Raw genomic sequence first — 23,519 nt, forward strand, 5'->3', positions numbered from 1 at the left:
CCAGCCAAACAGAACTAATATTGAGCTAACGAAGTGTTAAACATTGTAAACATCTACAAAGACAACCGTGTTAACGATTACACTCCTGCGAAAAGTTTACACCAGCAGCAAAGAAGAATACATTTCGTTGCTGCTACTGTGTGTGGTTGAGCTCCGTGCCACCAGGTGGCTGCACTGTGCAGACCATTCACATTTGCGCTTCTGCTCATCCCGTGAAACGACACAGTCAAACGGCGAGGCCCTGTCCACTTGCACTTGCGCTTACCCCTAATACCGGACTCGCAAAACGCTATTGCGTTAGTAATCTTATGGTGTAAAGTGACGGCCACAAACGCGCAAATCCTGGCGCCGATCGGATAGCGGCAGTCCGATGCGCTGCAGCCAGTCCGCTCGTCTGCTGCCTTGCAGTGGGACACGATGTCGCAGCTTGACATATTGTCAGTCGCTACGTTTGCAGTCCACAATGCAACAAAGTCGAATCATAGTGTTCGCGAAAAGACTGATACAGACTCTGACCGCGGAGCTCTCGTCATAATGGAGCACGTTGTAGCACAAGCAGACGACGCTTGCTGTGTGCCGGAAGTGCTTAAGTGTAGTGAGAAATTGTTCTTGTGCATTCTGTTTCTGTTACTTTCTTTTTTAGAAAAGAATTAATTGACATTCCAACTACTACGAACATCATTTGTTCATCATAAAGGTGGAAAAACTATCAAAGACGCGCCCTGGGCAGCCAATCGGATAGCTCTCCCTACTGACGTCAATTGGGTGATTTACGCCATATGGGTAGGGGCGGCTGAAAATTCCGCCAAGCAGTGTGCTGCGATCAGCAGCGATGTACATTTTTAAAACCTTATAATAAATTACACGCTTTACGCGGTGCAGTTAGATGTGTCAATTAATGATCAGAAAGACCTACTCTAAGGACTCAGTACGTTTGTAAAAAGTCATCAAAATGGTTTCAGGGTCCCTTTAAGAGAGAAAGTTAAATTCTGGAGACTGTTGGAAGCGGAATTTCAATTTAGGGCCTGAAGTATGTTTGAAAATTTTTTAAGAAATCGGAAATTCGAAAAAAAAAGAGTGAAACACGAAGTTTACGTAGCTCTCCATCAAGAACAGATACCGCGGTTCTGTAAACGGCATCCATTAGAACATTCAAAGCAGACAAATTCGATGTGTCAATTTATATATTACTAGAATTTGTTACATCGCGTACACAGGTTCTGCGAAAGCTGTATTTCCATCTTACTAAATTTCTTTAGCTTCATGTGTTACATATCAATTTTGTGTGCTTCAGATGTACTATTATATGCAATTCACAAAATCGTCATATCATTTTTCTTTGCTTAGTTACAGAGTCGTAAGCTTGATAGTTTCGTTTTCTGGAAGTTTGCGATTCTTGCCAATTTTTTAGCGAAAAATTCATGAACTAAATAAGAATTCGAAACCAACAGTCACTAGAATTCAAGTTTTTCTTTTAAAGGCAACAAGCTTCTTCAAGTTTGGTGCAGTGGTTGCCGAGAAAAAACAAATTCTCCTTTTAAATGTGTTTAGATAGGAGCACCCGAGGTGAAGCTTCCTCTCAAGAGTGGAACGTGATAGCATTCCAAGATCCCTGACTGCTTCTTACGCTTCCCGGCAACTGCAGCTTATGTAACCGTAATGTTCACCGGGAAAGGCTGGCAGCGAACCCTATGCACGAAGGCGAGCGGGCGAGCTTTCTGATAGAAACGCAGCCTCTCGCGCGAGCCGCGGAGGTGAGCGCCATCTGGGTGGTGTTGTTGCAAGGAACCATGCGCTCTATGAATGGTAGAAACGCTGTAAAAAGGGTTTATGTTTGAGTTTCCGTGTAACATAATTATGTTTTACGGTATATTCGAATTACAATCCAATGATATCATGCCTGTAGGTTGTGCTTAGGGTATACTTAACGATTTTTCTGACGCATGTTACTCTGAGGTATTCAAGTTCAGTGACGCCTCTGCGCCACGCGGAGGGCTTGTGTGGTTGCGTTTCTGAATGACTTTTCGCCAGAGTACGTGCGACGCCGACATCGGATTTTTTTTTTTCGCGACATGGGGCCCTTCATGCTGTGGCGTTAAAAGCCGCAAAATAAGTAAACCTTTACAGTCAGTGGTGTGATCGGTCTGATTTAACTGTTGCTTATAAGGTGTTTATAATTTCTCTTCCCAGCCTAAACAAGCGTGGATTAAAGCGGCGCGGGACTCTTTTAAAGGGCCCCTCACCAGGTCTGGCCATTTTGAGCTGACAAGCGCAGAGCATACAATGCGCGCTAACGATCGTGTTTGCAAAGAATTGCATCGTTCGCAGAAAGGTCTGAAATTTCAATCCGAACGCCGTTTTCCCTTACCCTCGCAGCGACCGCGCTCCAAGCCGGACGGTTACGTGCTGGTGTCCATGCGACTACGTACACGGGTCCGCAGTGTGACGTAGCTCGTGGTGACACGCGACTTCGAGAATTATTCAGAATCGCTTCGGACCTCCACCAGAGTTTCCTCTGGCCTCGATTCGAGAAATTATTCAAGGCAACATCTGTTATTTGTGTGATCTGTTGCTTGAATTGACGAACTGAAGTTTAGAGAAACAATAAAACACAAACGGAATGTCTGCGTGTTTTCTTTTTTTTTTTTTGCTTTACTTCTCACCGAAGCAAGAGAGGTGTACTTCCGCCTTGTCTGCTTGTTCCCACGGTCGTGCAGTCACATGCGCAGGTACCGAAACTATGCCATTTTTTTACCGTGCTTCTGCGTGTGATCATGCTCTGCGATCCGCTTGTTCTGCCTAAGTATTCGTATAGCACTGAAATATACCGCCAGTCATGTGTCCTTGCGCACAGCGCGCAAGATGGTGCGCTGCTCGAATGCAGACAATCACAACAGCTCGTGCGCAACGCCGTCAGCAAAAAATGCGCAGCGCCGCAAAAAAAAAAAAAAGCGAGGAGAAAAAAAATGAAGGCGGGGCCCGTGACGTATGCGTCACGCGATCCTCGAGGTTGGCATGCATGGAGGAAGGAAACCCAGGAGAGGCCCTGACGTCACTCTTTGTGAAGCAAAAGTGAAGCCGGAAGTTGGCGTTGCTCATGGCGTTGCTCCGCCTATCGGGCCAGCTCTCCTCTCTTGTTTACATTTCTCGCGAAACCACGCCGCGCTGCGCGCAACCGTGCTGCTCGGACACGCGCGCTCAGCAGCAATTGGCAGCGAGGAGTTACGGAGTCGCCATCTATCGGAAGCGCCTCGCTGGCGTAGTATGAGGGATCACGCGGCGCGCTACTCATAGGTTTTGCTGTCAGCGCTCACTGAAAACACCACGCGCGAGCTCTCCCGGACATTTCTGTAAGTACTTTCGAAACGAGAGAAGTTGTTTATTGTCTAAATAATAATCTTGGGCAAACTGAAAGCACACAATCGTTTACAGACGCTATCTCTTTACCGAATACGTACAGTGAACGCCACTGCGCGCGGTCGCCGCGATGGAGTCTCCCGAACCGGCTTCTTGCGTGAAAGGTAGGTAAACGCTGAGAGCAAACTATATGAAATCTGTTCTTATAGTGTTTGTATAACTCTTGTATAGTGTTTGTAAAGAAGCCTCAATGCAGCGATCGCGCAGATTCGCAGCGACCGACTGCGCGTCTGCATGCTTGTCCGCGCACTGTTTCGCTTTCGCCGCGTGCGCGTTTTCGCACCGTGCCATGAGCTTTAGGCCGCAGAATATGAGCATTTGACAGTATACAAGCAACCATTGTTGCGTGGGCGCTATCAGAGCGGTTCAAAAATAATTTCATTGTAGAGACTTCGACGCCTACAGGGACTATGATGTGCCGTCGCGACGATTCAATCTTTTTTTTCTTCTAAATTCTTTGACCTTTCAATATTATTTCTCGAGTTGCGTCGCACTGTATGTTTATCGGTGTTCTCAGCGTTCAATATCCCGCTGCTCCTTTTTTTGTAATCCAGTGCATTAATTCATAACACAAACATGACCATGTGCCATGCTTTTTTTAAGTGTGCTTCTTACCGCTGCCTTTCCACTCCACTGAACTTGCCAGTATTTGTAGCATCGACAAGTTGATAGACCAAACCGTCATGGCATTAGTCGTGCAGCAGACTCGGGCGAGCGTCTCAGTGCGCGCCTTCAGAACATCGCAGACCGGGCGCCGTAGCAGAAATCTTGCTCGCGTCTGTGCTTGCTGCATACCCGAGTTGTAGCCGATGACTGTTTGCCCGTTTTATGTTTCGCGAGCCAAGCTTCACGCAGCTTCTTGTCCTGCGGCTACTGTGAATAAGGCTGACACCAGCCTCCGTTACGTGCGTCCGGCCCTGCGGCACCGAGCAGTAGCCTACCATGTTGCGCGCCTTCAAAGGCAGCCACTACCTATTGTAGTGCTTTCAAGCGTTGTAAAGGAGACACTCGAAGCGGGAAAACTTCGCCACTAAATGAGGACCGCAGCGTACGAGGGAATTCAAACTCGTTTTCAGCTCGCTTCGGAGCTCCCGAAGCAGCCGACGCGGCCGCTATGTCCACGTGATCCCTCCTAGCACGTCACGCCGACGGTGGCGCCAGCTTTTCCAGTGGTGGAGCTCGAGACCAATACTAAACAATCGTTAGCACGTTAGCATGATTCCGCCAAAGAGGGCGAAATTTCCCCGCGGATATTCCTTCGTCCGTTGCCATTGCCATGGCGCGGTAGATTGCGTACAGCGTTGCATGCGCGTTCATTTCACGAACTTTAGTTCCTCCTGTCCCACCTGGCCACAGCAACATCCGGGAGAGCACAGTCCAGATAACGCAGCGCAATAAAACACGGAGACCAACGCAAACCTGCCCGCACGGCGCCTTTGCCCACGGTACGAAACCTACGGAGCAACACGTGTGAGCGCACAGAACCAAAACAGAGCCGCCATTGTGGCCCGAAAGGCGTGGCCGCTACGGCAAGGAAATAAAAAATCAGCAAAAGAGAGAACCTACTACGTCACTTCCTCCACATTTTTCTCCTAGCGCGCGGAGGGGGTAAGGCTATTGGCGGCGAGGAGTTACGGAGTCGCCATCTATGGGAAGCGCCTCGCTGGCGTAGTATGAGGGATCACGTGGCGCGCTCCTCATAGGTTTTGCTGTCAGCGCTCACTGAAAACACCACGCGCGAGGTCTCCCAGACATTTCTGTAAGTACTTTCGAAACGAGAGAAGTTTTTTACTGTCTAAATAATAATCTTGGGCAAACTGAAAGCACACAATCGTTTACAGACGCTGTCTCTTTACCGAATACGTATAGTGAACGCCACTGCGTGCAGTCGCCGCGATGGAAACTCCCGAACCGGCTCCTTGCGTGAAAGGCAGGTAAACGCTGTGAGCAAACTATGTTAAATATGTTCTTATAGTGTTTGTATAACTAAATGGAGCGTAATAGAATGAAGCCTCAATGCAGCGGTCGCACAGATTCGCAGCGACCGACTGCGCGTCTGTGTACATGTCCGCGCACAATGTTTTGCTTTCGTTGTGACCGCGTTTTCGCCCCGTTACGTGAGCTTTAGGACAGTATACAAGCAACCATTGTTGCGTGGGCGCTATCAGAGCTGTTAAAAAATAATTTCATTGTAGGGACTTCGACGCCTACGGGGACTGTGATGTGCCGTCGCGACGATTCAATCTTTTTTTTCTTCTAAATTCTTTGACCTTTCAATATTATTTCTCGAGTTGCGTCGCACTGTATGTTTATCGGTGTTCCCAGTGTACAATTTCCCGCTCCTCCTTTTTTGTAATCCAGTGCAATAATTCATAACACAAACATGACCATATGTCATGCTTTTTTTAAATATGCTTCTTACCGCTGCCTTTCCACTCCACTGAACTTGCCAGTATCTATGGCATCGACAAGTTCATAGACCAAACCGTCATGACATTAGTCGGGCAGCGGACTCGATCGAGCGTCTCAGTGCGCGTTTTCAGAACATCGCAGACCGGGCGCCGTAGCAGAAATCTTCCTCGCGTCTGTGCTTGCTGCATACCCGAGTTGTAGCCGATGACTGTTTGCCGGTTTTATGTTTCGCGAGCCAAGCTTCACGCAGCTTCTTGTCCTGCGGCGACGTGTGAATAAGGCTGATACGGGCCTCCGTTACGTGCGTCCGGCCCTGCGGCACCGAGCAGTAGCCTACCATGTTGCACGCCTTCAAAGGCAGCCACTACCTATTGTAGTGGCTGCATATTGGCTGCCTATTAATGGCTACCTATTGTAGCGTTGTAAAGGGGACACTCGAAGCGGGAAAATCTCGCCTCTAAATGAGGACCGCAGCGTACCAGGGAATTTAAACTCGTTTTCAGCTCGCTTCGGCGCTCCCGAAGCAGCCGACGCGGCCGCTATGTCCACGTGATCCCTCCTAGCACGTCACGCCGACGGTGGCGCCAGATTTTCCAGTGGTGGAGCTCGAGGCCAATAGGTGTTCTGTGCTAAGGCCTCTCCTCAGTTTCCTTACTCCATGCTTGCGCGCGACGGAAGGCGGCGCGCTTCCTCCCCGCTTTCCGCCGTTGCGCGCGCGAGATGGCGATCGCGGCTCACCCTCGCAAGCTTTCACTCGCACATACAGCATACGGCGCGCGGCGACCATCTTATTGCCGTGGACTTTATACTGAACCTCACGGCAGCGCCGACGGCAGAAATGTCCATATAATTGCTACAGCAATAAAGCCCGACTCGTCGCCGATTGACATCGCAAAAAGACAAGGTCTCATGGGGACCATTATAGTGCATGTGGCTTGTTCAGACTGCGCTATCTTAGGGATCAGGCCACATTTTTGCAGTATGCAGGGCTAACATCGCCGTAACCAAGTGTGTTTATGTCGCTGCTGGCATAAATTTTAGGCAGTGGCGTAATCGTCAACATGTTGTATTGTTAAGATGCATTTTTTTAGACAATAACGTTTATGGAACTCGAAAACATATGTATAAGGCATTGTGCTTAGATGAGGCGTCCGAATATGTCGCTACCAGCGTCCGGCAACCCAGTGTTACGTAAATGTCCTTGCGTATACCGGTATACGCAAGCGCATTTACGGTATTGGGCATTTATTTACGGAGAACAACGCGTTAGAATAGTTTTTGTTGTATAGCTATTCTCGTCTAAGGAAAATTAAAAAAGGAGCATGTTAACGATCACCTCGCTCTACCAGTGCTAGGTAAATAAAATATGCTGCGAGTCGCTGAAATAAAGCTGTGTTTTATCTTTGCGCCAGAAGATGGCACCACCAACGTAACTGTTCACGTCTACGCCTCCAGTAACCCGGTATTCCGTGACCTACAATGCGTTCGCGGACAAGATAAGCATTTCAACCCGTCGGTTATCTATTACCGTTAACAAAATACTGGACATGCGGTGGCGCGACCTTGTAATGGCGAATTCAACTAGAGGTCACGAGCTGAAATTGCGACGGCCGTGTGCTTAGCTGAAAGCGACGGCGGCGATAATTATTAACATATCTTTTTTTTCTTTCGGCAAGGACACCCATGCAACGCAAAAACGTTCCTAACACGTTCTAGTTGAAAAAAAAATCGTTACGAGTTGCGGCTGCCATTGCGGCTACCCGGGGTTCCGGTATTTCGCAAACGGGAATAATATACAGGGCGTCCTATCACGCCCCAAGATTTCAAGATATGCAAATGCCACGTGGCAGGACAAAACCAAGGTAATGTTGTTCACCGTCGCTTGGAGATTGATTATTTTTTTTTCGTTCCGCCTAATTAGATAATTAGTCTTCATCAACTTCTCAAATATTATAATTAGGTGCCAATGAGGGAAAACTGTAGAGCAACATGAAAAACTACCAATACAGCTTTCTGTTGGTAAATACGCGCTACAGAAAAGTGTTTTTCGTGAAAGAAGCCCGCGAACAGACGCAAAATTGCCGCGCGACTGGCCGATTGAGGCACCATGTTTCATAATTTCGCTAAACAGCGTGCAGACCTTCGTCTCACTCATTTCAGGCTGCGGTTTCTGTACCGAAATAAAAAAAACCATTAAATTGTGTAAAGCTAAGATGTGCACTTGAGTGGTCGTCATCAGCCGAAGTTTGCGAGTGATGGCCTCTATTCCGTTCAAGCTGTCACGAAATACCGCCGGTTTCTGCGGGCCTATATAGGAACGAAGCAATCTGCTCGTAGACTGAGGATGCACGGATCGGTGTTGCACACGCACCGGTTGCTAACGAGTGGGGATGAAAGAGACGAGCGCTGTCTGTGTGGCGGAATTCCGCACGACCCGCCCGTCTGCGCCGCGCAGGACGCCACTTGGTGTGGGCGGCTTCCATTGCCAGAGGCGTGACAGGGCTGACGCGTTGACAGACGCGTTGGCAGCAGAGCTGCGGTTTAATCGGGGAGCCCGCTTCGGGGAGACCTCCGAGGCCGCGGCCTGGCTTTTAGCGACTCCTCGGCGCAGGCAGTGGCGCCGCGCAAAAATAAATAAATAAAATTAAAAAAAGCACTCATGTATCTAGATTTAAGTGCATGTTAAAGAACCCTAAGTTGAAAGAATCAATTCGAAGCTCTTCACTACGTCGTCCCTCATAACTCACTCTGCATCGTAGACCCCATAATTTTAATTTTTTTTAAGGATGTGAAACATTATATTTGCGAACGTGCGGAGACGTTATTACTACCAAAGTGGCTGTACACCTACTGAAGTGTAATGACGGGTCAAACACCGAAAAACTGTTTGTTGTGCTTATGTGCATTGATAAGCACATGAGAGCACAATTCCATGGCAGCTAAAAAGCACGATCAAGATGACTGATTTTTACGTTGTTATTCCGTACACTTTTTCTTTCTTTCTTTATTCTTCTTTTTTCCTTGCCAACATATTTTTGTCTTGTCTTGACCTTGTCCCACAACAATAATAGTCATCTGCCTTGCTTCGGTTTCCTTTTTGAAAATTTTGTGCTCACTAATTTACTGCCGATAATGCTATGTCACGCTGACAACGCGCATGCCGTTCGTGACCTGAAATTACTGGGCAGAAAATGCGGGCAAGATAGTTGACGATTGTTGTTGTGGGACAAGGTAGGTCCCAAAGGGTGCGAACTTTTTTACGGGTGCGGCGCAACCATTTTTCATTTCCAAGTTTTCAGTCGAGCTGTGGTGAACAGACGACTTTGCCAAACAAAGTGCTTTGGTTATCATTCTCACAGTCATTCGGTGGTCATTGAACCCAAGCAAACGAACACGATCGATGATTTTATCTACGCACAAGCTGGAGGGGCGTACTGGTAGTTCGTATAGCCCTTGGGGCATTCACGGCCTCTAGGGCTTCCTTCCCATAGGCATTTTACATGTATTAATTTCTGCACTATTCTTGCCCAAATTCATGAAATTTTGTATTGATCCTTTGTTCCGCCTGTTCGTCGATCTCCAGTTCAAGAAAGACGATAAAAGGGTTGCACAAAAAGTACAATTAAGCATGAAATCCCGCCAAGTCATAACACACAGCGGCAGGGCTCGTACTAGAGGTCAACCGGTTCTTGTCCAGTTTAACCGGATCCTGTCCGGATTAATTCTGACTACCTGGGGTTCTTTAAACATGCTCCTAAATCTATGTACACGAATAATAATAATAATATTTGGGGTTTTACGTGCCAAAACCACTTTCTGATTATGAGGCACGCCGTAGTGGAGGACTCCGGAAATTTCGACCACCTGGGGTTCTTTAACGTGCACCTAAATCTAAGCACACGGGTGTTTTCGCATTTCGCCCCCATCGAAATGCGGCCGCCGTTGCCGGGATTCGATTCCGCGACCTCGTGCTCAGCAGCCCAACACCATAGCCACTGAGCAACCACGGCGGGTGTAAGTACGCGAAAGTTTTTCGCATTTCACCCCCGTATAAATGCGGCATTTTACGACGGGATCGAACCGTCGACTTCGAGCTCACCAACGTCGTAGTCGCTGGGCTAACGCGGCGGTTAGAAAACAAAGATGTGCGCCAGGAAAGAAGACACAAGACACGCAAAAAGATAAGAATAGATAAAAATAAATAAACAAACAAATAAAGTAAATCGGTGCGTCGCGTGCGTTCTTTCCTGGTGTTGATGTCATTGTGGAAATCATTTTGCCGCTCGAGAACAATACACAGCACGCCTGGAGCAGCCGTAGTCCGCCGAGGCGATGCGTGCAGATTAGTATAAGTACACGGAAGCTCCGAACACGCAACTACAGTGAACTGTAACATTAATATAATATAATATTTGGGGTTTTACGTGCCAAAACCACTTTCTGATTATGAGGCACGCCGTAGTGGAGGACTCCGGAAATTTTGACCACCTGGGGTTCTTTAACGTGCACCTAAATCTAAGCACACGGGTGTTTTCGCATTTCGCCCCCATCGAAATGCGGCCGCCGTGGCCGGGATTCGATCCCGCGACCTCGTGCTCAGCAGCCCAACACCATATGAACTGTAACATTACGCAACTGCGTAACGCCGGTGACCGAGCGCTCACATCACCGGGAATGTGAGTGCAGAAAGGCAGCCGGCCACCAGCGAGACGTGGAGCATAAACGGATGTGCTTCCGTTTGGCGTCATCTCGATCTTCTGCAGCGAATGCACGAGTGCGACAGAAGTGCGCATCCCCGCTGGCGCATCTCGCGGCGGGACGCGCGCGCTTCCGCTCCGCCGACGGGCCGCTGAACGACACCGCAGCCTCACTAGTACGTTCACACTGAGGAATCCGGCGTCTACAGCGAATGGAATTCTCCTGCCGCCGAAAATCGCGTAGTTCACACTGCTTGCGGACTGCGCCGCCGGAAAGACATACAGCGCCATCTGCCCCATAAAGTGCTAACCTCCAATCAAGCGCCGGATATCCCGGATGTTCGCGCGGCTCGAAATTGCGCAGTTCTCTCCGCTCGCGTCGAGTTCTTGTGTTTATGTTGCGCGCCTCCACCATTACTTGGAAAGACAATGATGAACCCCGAGCAAGAAGAGGCAGTACTGCTCGGCCTGTTGGCAAGCACCTTTCTGGCGACGCATGACGCGCAGAAGCATTCGCCGAAGCTCGCGACCGATCTTGTGCCACAAGTCGTCCTTCAGCACGTTGTCTTTGTGCTTCAAGTGGCGCTTATGGTAGAGGACTGGGTGGTTGCGCACCAGTTCGATGAGCATTTCGGATGTGGATGTCGCGGCAGACTTTGATGACTGCGACGACTGCGACATGACGTGAGACTCGGCCGCCATCTTTGGAAGTTCTGTTTCGCGCTCCCCGATTGGTCAGCGCCGCGCGGCGGCGAGGCAATCCGGCGGCAGCTGCCGCAAAAATCGGTACGGGAGCGATCGGCGCGGAAGGGGCTATTCCGGCGGATCTCGCCGCCGCCGAACTGGGTTCCACCGAACTGGGCGCCGCTCCAGACGCCGAATGTCTCAGTGTGAACGGGGCATAACAGCCACCTTTACCAGTAGAGCAGCGAAAACACAAACATCAACAAGGAGCGCGCCGTAGGGAGCATCGGCCCGCACTCGATGGAAGCTTTCTTTAACTGCTGGTCCCGCCTGTCAAAGTTCGATCCTCTGCCGCGGCCATAAGTGCATTTTTCGGGGTGTGACTGCGCGAGTATCCCAAAGGGGCCTCCGATTTCGCCAGCGCGACGCCTTCCTGCGCTGTCCTCGCAGGGTCACACGCACTCGCCGCCCTCTTCTTCCCTGAGTGGCGTTACTCCACCGCCGCCCAACGCCAGCGACCAAGTGGGGGCTCTTGCATTGCCCAGGGGGCGCTGCGAAAATGGTGCTAAAAAGCGCCCTCTGTCCTGAACTGGGTAGTGCCAAGCTCGATCGTCGGCTTCCGAAAGCACTTTTACAATATGGACCCGCCACTTTTGATTTTGTTGTACCACGGCTAGCAGCGAATATCGGGCGCCGAAAATTTTTTCAGGAGTGGCACGCTGCGTAAAGGCAATAAATTATGCAACGTCGAATACGTGTACGCCGTTCAAGAAATAAGCGGCGAAGTTTTAGCGCGGTGTCAATCGCAAGTTGAACTTCAGGTAAGGTTTGCACGCTGCTAGATTCAGGCGCGCAAACGCGAGGAAATGCTCGCTATAAATGAATTCACAGCAGCGATAAGCAGAAATCATGTGTACGGAACTGCTCGGGCGCACGATAGTACGCGCCGCGACGGCAGCGGTCCTTCGACATGCCACGAAACGGCGGGCCTCCTGCAATCTTTGTTGACTACATGCCACTAGACAAGTAGTTATGCCTGCACTGTAGTAGTGGCCATCTGTCCCTTTAGCAACTGATAAATAACTGATGCAATGCATATGAGCTCGCAGTAACGTACGTGCGAATCGCGCTGCAGTGCGAGCTCGTACGCTGCTCGCTTGATGTAGCTTTTAATGACAGCGCTCGAACATTGATGTGCTGCAATCAATACTACCTTGCTGCGCTGTCTCAACGTGCTGGCTTGAGGTCAAGGATGAGCACATTTAACTCTTTAACCTGTGCTACTCGTAGTGGGTAGGAAATTGTCACCGACTCAGCCCGACTATTTGTGCTCATTTGCACATACCTGTCACTTCACCACTTCGCACCGGTCGAATTGTTAATTTTCGCTGTGGCCGGGTCTCGAATCGTGAATTACCAGCCATGCATGTCGGTCTGCTGTCGGGACTGTAGGTGCAAAAGACCGAACTTTAGAACGCAGATAATCAAGCAAGCTTCAAGACAGGCGAAGCAGTCAGCATGGCGCGAAGTTTCGCTTACTCAGCGCGACGAACTGCAGCTATGCAGCGCGCCCGACGCCCCGCTTCGCGAGGCCTTGAAGGAAAACGGTGGAATCTGATGGTGGGATTCAGACCATCTTGTTCATGGCATCCCACGACGCAGAAGTAACGACGGTGACGCTTTTTCGAGGCTGAGCTAGGTCTCTCCGGATCGGCGTCGCCGATTCCTTCTGCTTCCAGCATTACGTCTCACGGAGAGTCCGTTTTCGTTAAACTATAGGCTGCGGCGAGCTCACAGCGTGGTCGGCGTGGTCTGTGAGAAGTGACGAGCTTTTTCGCACTCGCAACAGGGCAGAAAAAAGCGCGAATCGACGCAAAACTCGGGCTAGAAACGTGCTTCGCCACAGCCAGGGCTCAATACTACCCAAGCCGGTACTAACCAGATAATGTTTCGCGCGCCGCCACCAGGCGCCACTACTATACCTCAAACTCCAGCGCAAGACGCCCATACGTAACGCACTTTATGCTGCTTTTCAGCGAAAACTGGCCGTAAGGGCCACAATGTACAACAGCGCTCGGCGATTGAAAGGTGACACTCAGACAGCATGGCGGCGTCACCGGTGATCGCTGGGGAGGCCGAATGCAGTTACGATGAATCAAAAAAGATTCTCGCTTTCAGGTGACACAAAAATACATCATCTCAGTGTCACCGGCGCCTACGGATGGCGCAAGGAACTACCGGCTGCCACGTCCGAGTATCGCGTTTCAATCGCTGAGCACTGTACATAGTCTATGTATACCTTATTTAATCATTAAATGTATAGGTTTCCAGAACGATGTGCGCAGTGGACGGCTAACAAAACAAGTGCATTATCAGCATAAAATGGCACTCTTGAATGCAGCGAACACAGAGCTTTCAAGAACGAAAACGCAAGCAAGACAGATGATTACTGTTTGGGGAGAAAATGGTCTCCAAAGGATGTAAACTTTGTTAGGGTGTAAGAGAATGCTGTGTTTCTCGGGCAGAAAAATGTGCTGCAATCGCGTGGTGTGGAACGATTGGTGGGGAGCTTAAGCTCGTTCAGTGAAATATTTCTGTGATGTCAATTCAGACAAGAATGTCAGGGGAATCCCTCTGTAGTCTTAGGCTGCACAAATATATGATATACATCACCAGTCACAGTGTATGATTGTGAACTACATATATATTTGGCTGCATTGGTTCCCATTCGATGAAGAGAAGCGGCGGCGGCAGATTGCCAGCGTGAATTAGAAAAGAAAGCTTCTTACCATAAGATCGCTTGGCGCAGGAATTGAAACATCAAATTGATCATGTACGGCTAGCTCAACGCAACCCCTAAACATCTAAGTGCCAATCATGAGCTTCCACAGTAATAGGGTGGTGTTAAAATTGGGCGTTTACTACTATTACGCCTGGTGGTCCTTCTAGACAAAGGATGCACACTGGCAAGCATGCAGCTATAGAATGCCATTCACACTTCGTCATTTCGACGCCAAAGGGCTGACGATGGAACCAGAATCATGTTGTTATGATCAACCTGTCAACGTGAGAAGCATTCAAATGGGCTTCCCCATGTCAACATAATTGCCCTGTTCTTCGAAACAACGCCACTCCGTTCTCCACGAGCTGACACAAAAGGATAGAAGAAACCGAAGGTCAAGACGACATCACCCTTTTCCCCGAGCTGACACCAAGGATGGGCAAAGGGAAAGACAGGCTCCGTAAGAAGACGGCAACGACCACAAGACCACCAGAAGTTATTTAAGGCTGTGCTGGACCCCGTGTTAATAAGAACCACTCGAGACTCAGATCAGTCACATTCATGTACCAACGAAGTGAATACAATCTTTTCAACTTTTTTTTCATCATCACGATGCCCAGCTTCATCGTCATTTCCAGATTCTTGCGGTGAAGACCCACCTCACCTGGTCGAGATCATATCAATGTCAAGATAATTAACAAGTGATTACTATATGTTGCGTCTTCGTCTGTTCAACGACCTGGAGCAGACGAACGAGATGAGTTCTGGGACCCCAAACTGTAAAGGGGTCATCGACCATATGCAACCTACTGAAGAGCCTACACTCACGACTTCGTGGGAACAGCAATGATCCCGATTTCACATGAAATCGCATCTTCACTGCATCATGGGCGGGTCGATGGCTGGACACCAGAGGCAGAGTGCAGCAAGGTGGTGCGACCCCATGGGTGGAATTTCACAAACTGTGCAACTGTTCCAATTGGCTGAAAAGGACACTGCATTCCCTCGTCAAGCGAACGAGGGAAATCAACTTCATAAATATAGGAGCTGGAGTGTTGAAGAGTGTGCTCGAACATGGAAAGACTTTGACATGTGTTATGCTTTGAGAATCATGCAGCTGTTCTTGTAAACCATCCTCATGTAATTCTGTACATAAAACTTTACATTCTCTTCTCTTCTTTCCTACTTCGTTACGATGGAATAAACAGTGCAAGTTTCGTACTAGTAATCATTGCACCGTTGCATGGTTGCAATGGTCTCCCGAACACCTGCGGCCTGCCAACAACGCCATGTTACCCAGAAGTAACGCTGGTAGAAGTGAACCGAGGTTCTAGTAACTGTTGTCGCAACAGTGGCCAACCAGAGACATGCTGTGGTTAACCTCCCTTTCTTTCCTTTGGTTTTATTTCTCTCATGCATCAGCCACCAGTATCGTTCTTATACTTTTCAATTTTACTATGCAAGGTCTACATTGGGCCTTCAGTATGAAGTCGACGGCGTGACTCAACACAGCGATCCAGGTAGTTGGTAAAACCACATGATGCATAATAAACTTTGTGCTTTAGCGCTGCCTCTTCGTCCTACAAAGCAGTCATATCGAATGGGCACCACAAAAAAAAAAAGAGGCAATCGCTTCTTATTGTGAGGGCGTGACAAAACAGTTGGGTGCACCGGAGAGGACAGGCTAAACAAGACTGGACAAAAAAAGTCAGCTTTTATCACGCTGTGGGTTCTATGGCATGCTTTATAGCTAGCAAAACTATATTATTTGATAGCAAAAATTACATCTAACAAGAAAACTAGTAGTGAAATGTATCTGCGTATAACAGAAAACTTGTCAAAGTAAACAGCAGAACAGCATCTATGCTGTTACAATCATCTTGTACGTTTCTTGAACTACTCATTACTGCTGAACCCCAGCATAGCCGAACTAAAGGTTTAATGTTGCAATAAGGGCACATTTATGAAAAAATATTGTTTATAAATACACAACTGCTTTTCGAGGGCGATTGAAGGTTTAAACATGTGCATACGTTTCGTATTGGTTGCTCCGTCCATTTCACTGGCAGCAGAAATTCCGTCTATATCAAGTTAAATCTCTTTAGCAGGTCTCACAGAATCTTTTCCAACATAGACAATGTCATGTCAGTCACGCAAAGTAGACAGTGTCCAGCCAAAAACAACCACCAGCAATTGTCGCCGAGCGTATATCTAGCATACAACACAGCGTGTTCGTCCAAACCATGATGTAAGCGAAATGATACAGCTTCCAGATGGGGTCACTGCGTACGCAATAGGGCAGTGCACTAGATAATACAGTCTATATAAATGAGACACATTTTCTGGTAACACGGTGACATATTGAAATAGCTTAGAAGCACTAGATATATCTTCCTACATTTTTTAACCTTCAAGACAAACTAGACTAGGAAAGGTAACTTTCTTTTATATATAGGTATGTGCACTTTTGCAAAATTGCTCTAGCAGTTACTGACATAAGCATTTTGACATTTAGATTTGAAGAGAAATGCTTGAAACACTGCTTTTTCGCAAATCGACACAATCGCAAATTATGGTTGCAGAATGCTACACTTATGGCAGCTTAATAGCCATATGAAGGAAAATTAAATAGATGCTAACTAGCATAGCATCCAAGGAAACAAAAAATAACAGTGCTGAATAGTTCCAGCAATCCATGAAAACAACTATGTAACCTCAATGGTATTGACCGAGGCTGTGTGTCTAATTGCTTCTACCATCTTAGTATATGAATTCACAGTTTTTTTTTATTCCCCCAAAACAAACCAATACCATATTTGCACACATTCTTATAGTATCTTCAAAACAAATTTTATGGCACAAGAGCATGCAAGTCACGGAAAAGAGATACTGTACAGCCGGCGATTTTCAGGTGAAAGTGTGTCTTCTTGTGCCGTAAATATTGACACGTGTACTTATTTAGCCTTTTTTCCAGGGACTGTATTTCACCCACTAACAACTTGAAGTTATCGCTCAGTGCAAGACACACCTGCATGATTTGGAACTTACTCGAACATTATTGTTGATTCTACCTGTTGTGTACATTCTCACTGAACTTTGTGGATTGTATACGTGACACAAATTGTGTAGTACTTTCTGGAAGGCACACAGGCACTAGCGGTTACGCTGGAACGTTTGATGAGTCATGTATAAAAGCCAATGTACTTGACCCGCAGATCATATTTTGCCTATCGCAAACTGTGCTCACCGCTATCATTGAGCTTTGAGTGCCACTGGTTTTGCTGGGCACTGGTTCGCCCACTAAAGAGTTAACGTTTTCAAGTCATACTTGTGACAGTGTGTATTCTACACAGTCATGACAACATGACTACGTATATGCCACTGTCTCAGCTCTCCAATTGTCTGCATTAGTTATTAAAGCTGTTTTCGTATTAGGGGCACTAAACAGGAATGCTAAATCGGTTTAGATCAGCGAAACGTTTTTCCAAGACTCTGGTTCCACCTATTTGGCTGAAAAGGGTTGGTTACTAGTGGAGAAAATGAAGTTTGATGCTTTCCTTCATGATTATTGCCCAAGGCATTTGTCGGTGCATCAGTCTGACATAGCGGTTTTGAAAGTTGTATGTTTTGCACAGTTTTTGTTTGGCGAGAGTCCTCAAAACTCTCCAGGATGAGTCATAGCTTTCTCTACAACACAATGTAATCCTTGCTTATGAATAAGATGCTGACTAGACTTGAGGAGACATTATAAAAATCCCTGATGTCACGAAATGCTCGAGCGAGAACTTCATGCATCGCCACCAACATTTTGCTCTTGCGCATTTTTTGCATACTAAGTCTCCACACATTACAAGACTGACATATTTGGTCTCCTAGAAGGGAAATTTGCCAGTCTAACTTAATGTTAAGGAAGGTAATGTCACTTTATAGCCACGAACTCTTTCCTGCAGAATCTTTTGATGTAACAGCCAGAACCATATTCTCACTGCATTTAAAAGCTGAAGAACTGCCTGGTGCATTAAGACTCATACCATATATATTTATAATTAAAATTATACTTAGTAATAATGTTTGTGAGCAATCTGACATCTTCTATTGCACACATACTTTACAAGGCTGTACCTATTTTGTAGATAAACCTAAAATTAAGATCACAGACTTCTCGCATTCCATGGTGCCTCTAGAACACATTGAGCTAAACTGTGAGCCAGTCTTCCATAAAAAGAAAGGGCACAAATATGGGTTAAAGTGGTCTGCCCTCATGCAGTAATGTGTGGGCAGAAATATGTCACAATATGCCATAGCTGGTAGGTTACATGCAACCGATTCAAATTTAGGGAGAATCAGGGGTCACATCATGCATCACTAACCTTTTCACTGTCGGTAGTGTTACTGGACCCAAAAGAGGCTACTGACACGCGCTCCTGCATGTCAGTCAGGCCTTCATCCTGGGAAGAATCCTCAAAGTCCCTAGAAAGGCAAAAGATAAGACTACAAGTTAAGCCAAACATAGTCCACGCTACACAACTGCACTGCCATACGGAGAGGTTTATGAGAAGTTAAAAGGGACAGCCATGAATGCATAAGGCAAAGTAGAATATACTGGGTGTTTCAGCAACGATGACCGTCCCTAAAGGCCCATTTACAAAAACATACTGTTGATACACAAGAGAGGCTGTTTTCTAGCCAAAAACTCTCATCCACAGACTAATAGAACAAATTACTGTTGCTTGCATTCAACAGCCTCGGCTTTCCTGTTGCTGAGTAGAACATTTGAGGATGCACTAGAAGGACCTGAAGTTTTCTAGATAATTCTTGGAAAGCTTTCATTCTTGTGCTTCCTCTCTGGGAGGACTGCACTTAGGAGAAATGCAGTCCATGGATGACAGTTTTTGGTTGGAAAACAACCTCACAGGGCACCTTACAAAGCCACCTTCCTGTCACTTTGTCTATGTCTGCCTCTCGATTTTTTCCTTTTTCAAGTTTGTTGGTATTCTCTTAGCTTACAGGATTTTGCAAATGGTCTATTATTAAGAATAGGGAATTCAAGACACAGTTGTAGGTTTTGCTGGTCAAGATTCACAACAGGGGAGGACAAAAGGAAACTCCTTGACGGGTCATATAATAATAGCCAAATTACCCAAGATTTGCTAATTAATGTTTTATTATTGTTAGACCACTAATGCCAATCAGTCATTTGTAGCTAATGGTGATCTCATAACAAATCAGCTAAAGAGACAAAAAGCCCTTACTTAAAGTACATAGGCACAAAGAGTTCTGCCTGATTGTGAGTGCAAAAAAGGGTTTATCGTTTTGAAAAGCTTAATTGTTATGCATCCACCATTAGCTACAAACACCCAATGGGCATTGGCAGCCTCACATTGATAATTAAAATATTAATTTGCTTATTTTTAAAAACTTATTTTTAGCCCATATCAGCAACGATACATTACCTGCTTGACCGGTTGCTGAAAAGTTTGGAAGTAAGCTTGGTACTCTTGTTTAGGTTCAGCGTCGACAAGGTTGAGTTGAAGCATGTTTCCTGGATCACTTGCCGCAGTTTCTTCACCCAGGTCTGCTTTACCTCAAGTGAAGACGCCTGCGTTCAAAAAATTCAAATGCCAAAAACATGCTGTGCTACTTGTCTTAAGCATACTTGACAGCTAAGAACACCATAAAAATATTCAAATAAATGGAACAGCAGTCCAATTATGTTCAATGAATGTGTATGTTTAAATTAAGCAACTACACAGGTAATCATTTAATATTGTTGGGAGTTGAAACAGCACTAACCAGAGCAAACCATGCTTGCCTAATATTTCTGTAGCTGAGTTATTGTCCAGTGATGCATTGCAGTTCAGTTAGCAGATATCACAAAGCCTCAAAAGAATGTTATAAGCCCCACAGTGATTGCAGAATGCCTTAACACACACTGCTGTCAACAAACACCTTTTCTGTTCCCTTCATATAGCCTAGTACGCCAGACACAAGGACACAATTGCCAAGCATCAAAATAGAAGGCAGAGAAGAAAACCCACAAGTTCCGTTCCTGCTAACTGAAAACAATGTTTCGTTTACCTTATTTATTTATCATTTCAATATCACAGAAATGTACCCTCACTACAATTATGCTAGTCACCCAATCCCAAGAAATTTTGCATACCTTCAATATTATCTTGTTCTCAGACGTGGGCCCATGCTCTGTCCATACGGCTGTCCACACAGCAAACTTGCACTCATCTCCTTCTATGTGCTCAGTTATGCCAACTTCGGATGTCTGGAAATTAACATGCATACAGCACGTTCAGTTCTTGAAGAATGCTTGTGAGTAAGGCATTTTGTACACAAACACAAAGTCAGAAGGAAAAACAGTGTAGAAACGGCACTTGCCATGAGCTTCTGCTTGTAGACATATTTTACTTTGCCATTCGAATCTTTCATCTCCTTGCTGAAGAGCAAATATAATTCGAAAAGGAAGATGTGGCGCTCCCGGCCCTTGCGGATAATTGCTCTGGAGTCAAAAACTTGGAAGGAATCTTGTAACACAACTTCACCTAACTGGTCAAGGGAAACCTGCAAAAAGAACACCACCATACAATGGTTACCAAACTTCTTTCTTTTTAATTCAAAGCCCACAAACTTTTGGATGGTACACTATAGAACCCTTCCGTTTTGTTTCCATTTCTTTGAAGGACTGATCAAGACTATTAACCCTGGTACCAAACACATAGCCTACCAAGCTATTGTATGCAGCAGATGTGCCCCCACCAACCCGAGCATTATATTATGTCATCTTCACTGCTTGGCCTAAACCTTTGCTGCCAATCCCTACAGGTCAATGAAGATACTCCATTATGGTCGACCTGAAACTGCTTACCATGTAGCCAGCCCAAAACTTTACTTAGGTTTGAGATCCATAAATAGACTATGAACAACACAGTGGTGAAAACAGCCATATGACCTTTTGGCACAGATCTTGGTGCACGCAAAAAAAAAAAGTTAATTTGGCGCAGCAATAAGCACTTTTCACACAGTGTCAAATGTACATCTACACACCATATAGTCTCAATGTACCGAAACAGTCAATAAATACAGCAGACAGTTTAATATGCATCAATGCAGCATTCAGGACAGAAATCATCAAACTAATTTTCATTAATTTTTAATAGAATGGTAGAATGGCTTTCCCTCTGCACCATATTGTGGTATAAAACCGCATCTAGAATTTAGACTTGCAACAGCCATTTGCACGTTCGCAGCACTTCAATTCAGCAGGAAAAAAAAAAATCGTGCAACATGGGTATGTAACGAACACCGTGCCCTATAGGTCTTGCGTGCCTTAACCAAAGGTGAAGGCATGCAGAGGCTTCTTTACTTCTAACGTGCAAAATCTCTGCTGCATATAACTGTACTAGATCATGCGAAAGCTGCCTTAATTGATCTTTTGAGCTTGCAGGGTTGCAAGGAAGATCCCCACTAATAGTAAATTTATGTGTCAGCAGTTGGCCAACCACACTACAAGATATTTCTGAAGTACACCGCAAACAACTATGCTAAACAATGTGTGACCGGACATTATCAAAGACCTGTTTTTAATCTGACAACATCCTTGAGCAAGCTCCGTGCCTCGCTAGTGCGAGGAATGCAGAACTTCAGTACAAACATTGCAAACAAAATGACTGCACAGTGGCCACACATTCGAACGTTTGCTGAAGAGAAACGCAATAAAAGAGCAAAAACAGCAAATGGAGGACTGAATGGCATAGGCTATATACATGGCTATGAGCCCTCTGCAGACATTCAGGATGATGATGATGCATGGCTTAGATTTTGGTTTCAGTTCTATCAGCATGAACAAAACAAAGCTTTCGTTCTTATGCCTCTTTGGCACGGGCTCGGCATAATTTTCTCCTAGAATGCCATCTCAGAGCAGGACGGCACAAAGGACTGCTCTTGGAGCAGCTGTTCCACCACTGAAAAGAGTGACACAATCAGGTTGTTTGCCCTTACTAATGAAATTGATGCAACCTGTGACCAAAGAGGCTTCCGAGCAGGCACTGCTGACTACTCTTGGCGGCTCTTGCCTACTATTGTTTAGCTGTTTACTTTGCTATCAGCTAGCAATATACCGTATTTACTCGATTCTAATGTGTCCTTGATTTTAACACGCACCCGTTTTCCGTGACAAAAAAAAAAAGGAAAAAAAAAACGCCCTTGGTTGTAACGTTCACTCGTTTGCCATGGCCTAAAAGAAGAAAGGTTCTTTACAGTACCGCACACCTCATTCTTTCATACAGAAATACAACTTTCTCTCACTTGGAAAAAACAAAAGATTTACTCCCAATGCAATAAAGTTGCGATAAATAAAAGAAGTCGCAGTTTCGCCCGAAAGGCGAAGCATCGATTACGATAGCAAATTAGTACAGCTATACGAAAAGTAAGGATAGTAGCTTTATTGGCCATATAAACTTTTAAACATTCGTTTACTAGCTAAATTGACAAGCATGGTGTCACGCGCGCATAAGCAAACAAGAACACGTCTCACTCGATGACCGCGGAAACTCTTTATACGGTGCAGTGAGGAAGTGCGGTAGCAGGAGTGAGAGAATTGACCTTTGTGCAGCCTCTCGCTTCGGTGCGAACTAAGCAACGAGAACACTGCATGGTGCGCCTAGATGCGTAGACTCTTATCTCCATCGTAAATCGCTTTCAAGATAGGGGCCGCGTGGCCGCGCCGTATGTAGCAACCGCCAGTGTACAACGCCTCTCCTGTTTGCGCCAGTACCACACGCAAGTTTCGGGAACTCCGAAAGCCTGTGATGTGGCCCGATTTTTGTCCGTCTCCGCACACGTGATCACTTTCCTTTTAATTGCAGCATCATGATGAACTTGGCATGTCACTTCCATGCTGACTGAGCAAATGCAGAAAACGGGAAGACACAGTGCACTAACCTAAGCCAAAGGAAGCATTGCCTAAGCACACATACTACAGCACACGGAGAAAGCTACAGCAGCCAGGCTCAAAGCGCGAACAACGTGGCCATTTTGAAATGCCGATGACAATATGGTAACGCAGATTTAGAGTCATACTCGATTCTAACGCGCATGCAATTTTTGGACCCGTTCTATCGAAAAAAAGTGCATGTTAGATTCAAGTAAATACCGTATTCTTAGTTAAATAATTTGCACAATGTTTTCCCCATTTCTCCTTTTGCAATTAAAGACCTTCTTTTCTTTATGCAGTGCTATCTTGAGCCTCAACAGATTGAACCTTTTCGCTGTTGCTTAGCTTGCGTACATAATTTTCAAACTTCTTTCAGGGCATTTCGCATGATGAATAACGAATCTGTGAGTGCAGAAGACAACTCATTACTGCTTGCCAGGGGGTTCTTGTCTGGAACAACCTGCCTCTTTGTACTTTCTTGGTTTCAGTGCAAGAACAAGGCAATCTTGAGTGCAAATCAGGTCTTTCCTTTCGTATGCCTGCCATACACGAAGCAGCTAGAAAGGATGCACTATGTAATTGT

General features: G+C 46.3%; 1 protein-coding gene across 4 annotated transcripts in view; it reads right to left on the minus strand.

Annotated features, from left to right (window-relative positions):
- The window catches only part of trio (trio Rho guanine nucleotide exchange factor), a 299,147-nt gene that overhangs the window by 189,756 nt on the left and 85,872 nt on the right, over positions 1–23,519 (minus strand). For all 4 annotated transcript variants that reach the window (XM_075677244.1, XM_075677243.1, XM_075677245.1 and 1 more), the window contains exons 32-35: positions 20,383–20,565; positions 20,156–20,269; positions 19,446–19,591; positions 18,363–18,462 (exon numbers count right to left, since the gene is read on the minus strand). In XM_075677244.1, coding sequence (XP_075533359.1) covers positions 18,363–18,462; positions 19,446–19,591; positions 20,156–20,269; positions 20,383–20,565 — 543 coding nt within the window. The remainder of the gene's footprint in view (positions 1–18,362; positions 18,463–19,445; positions 19,592–20,155; positions 20,270–20,382; positions 20,566–23,519) is intronic.

This window comes from Dermacentor variabilis, unplaced genomic scaffold (genome assembly GCF_050947875.1).
Source record: "Dermacentor variabilis isolate Ectoservices unplaced genomic scaffold, ASM5094787v1 scaffold_12, whole genome shotgun sequence".
NCBI lineage: Eukaryota > Metazoa > Arthropoda > Arachnida > Ixodida > Ixodidae > Dermacentor > Dermacentor variabilis.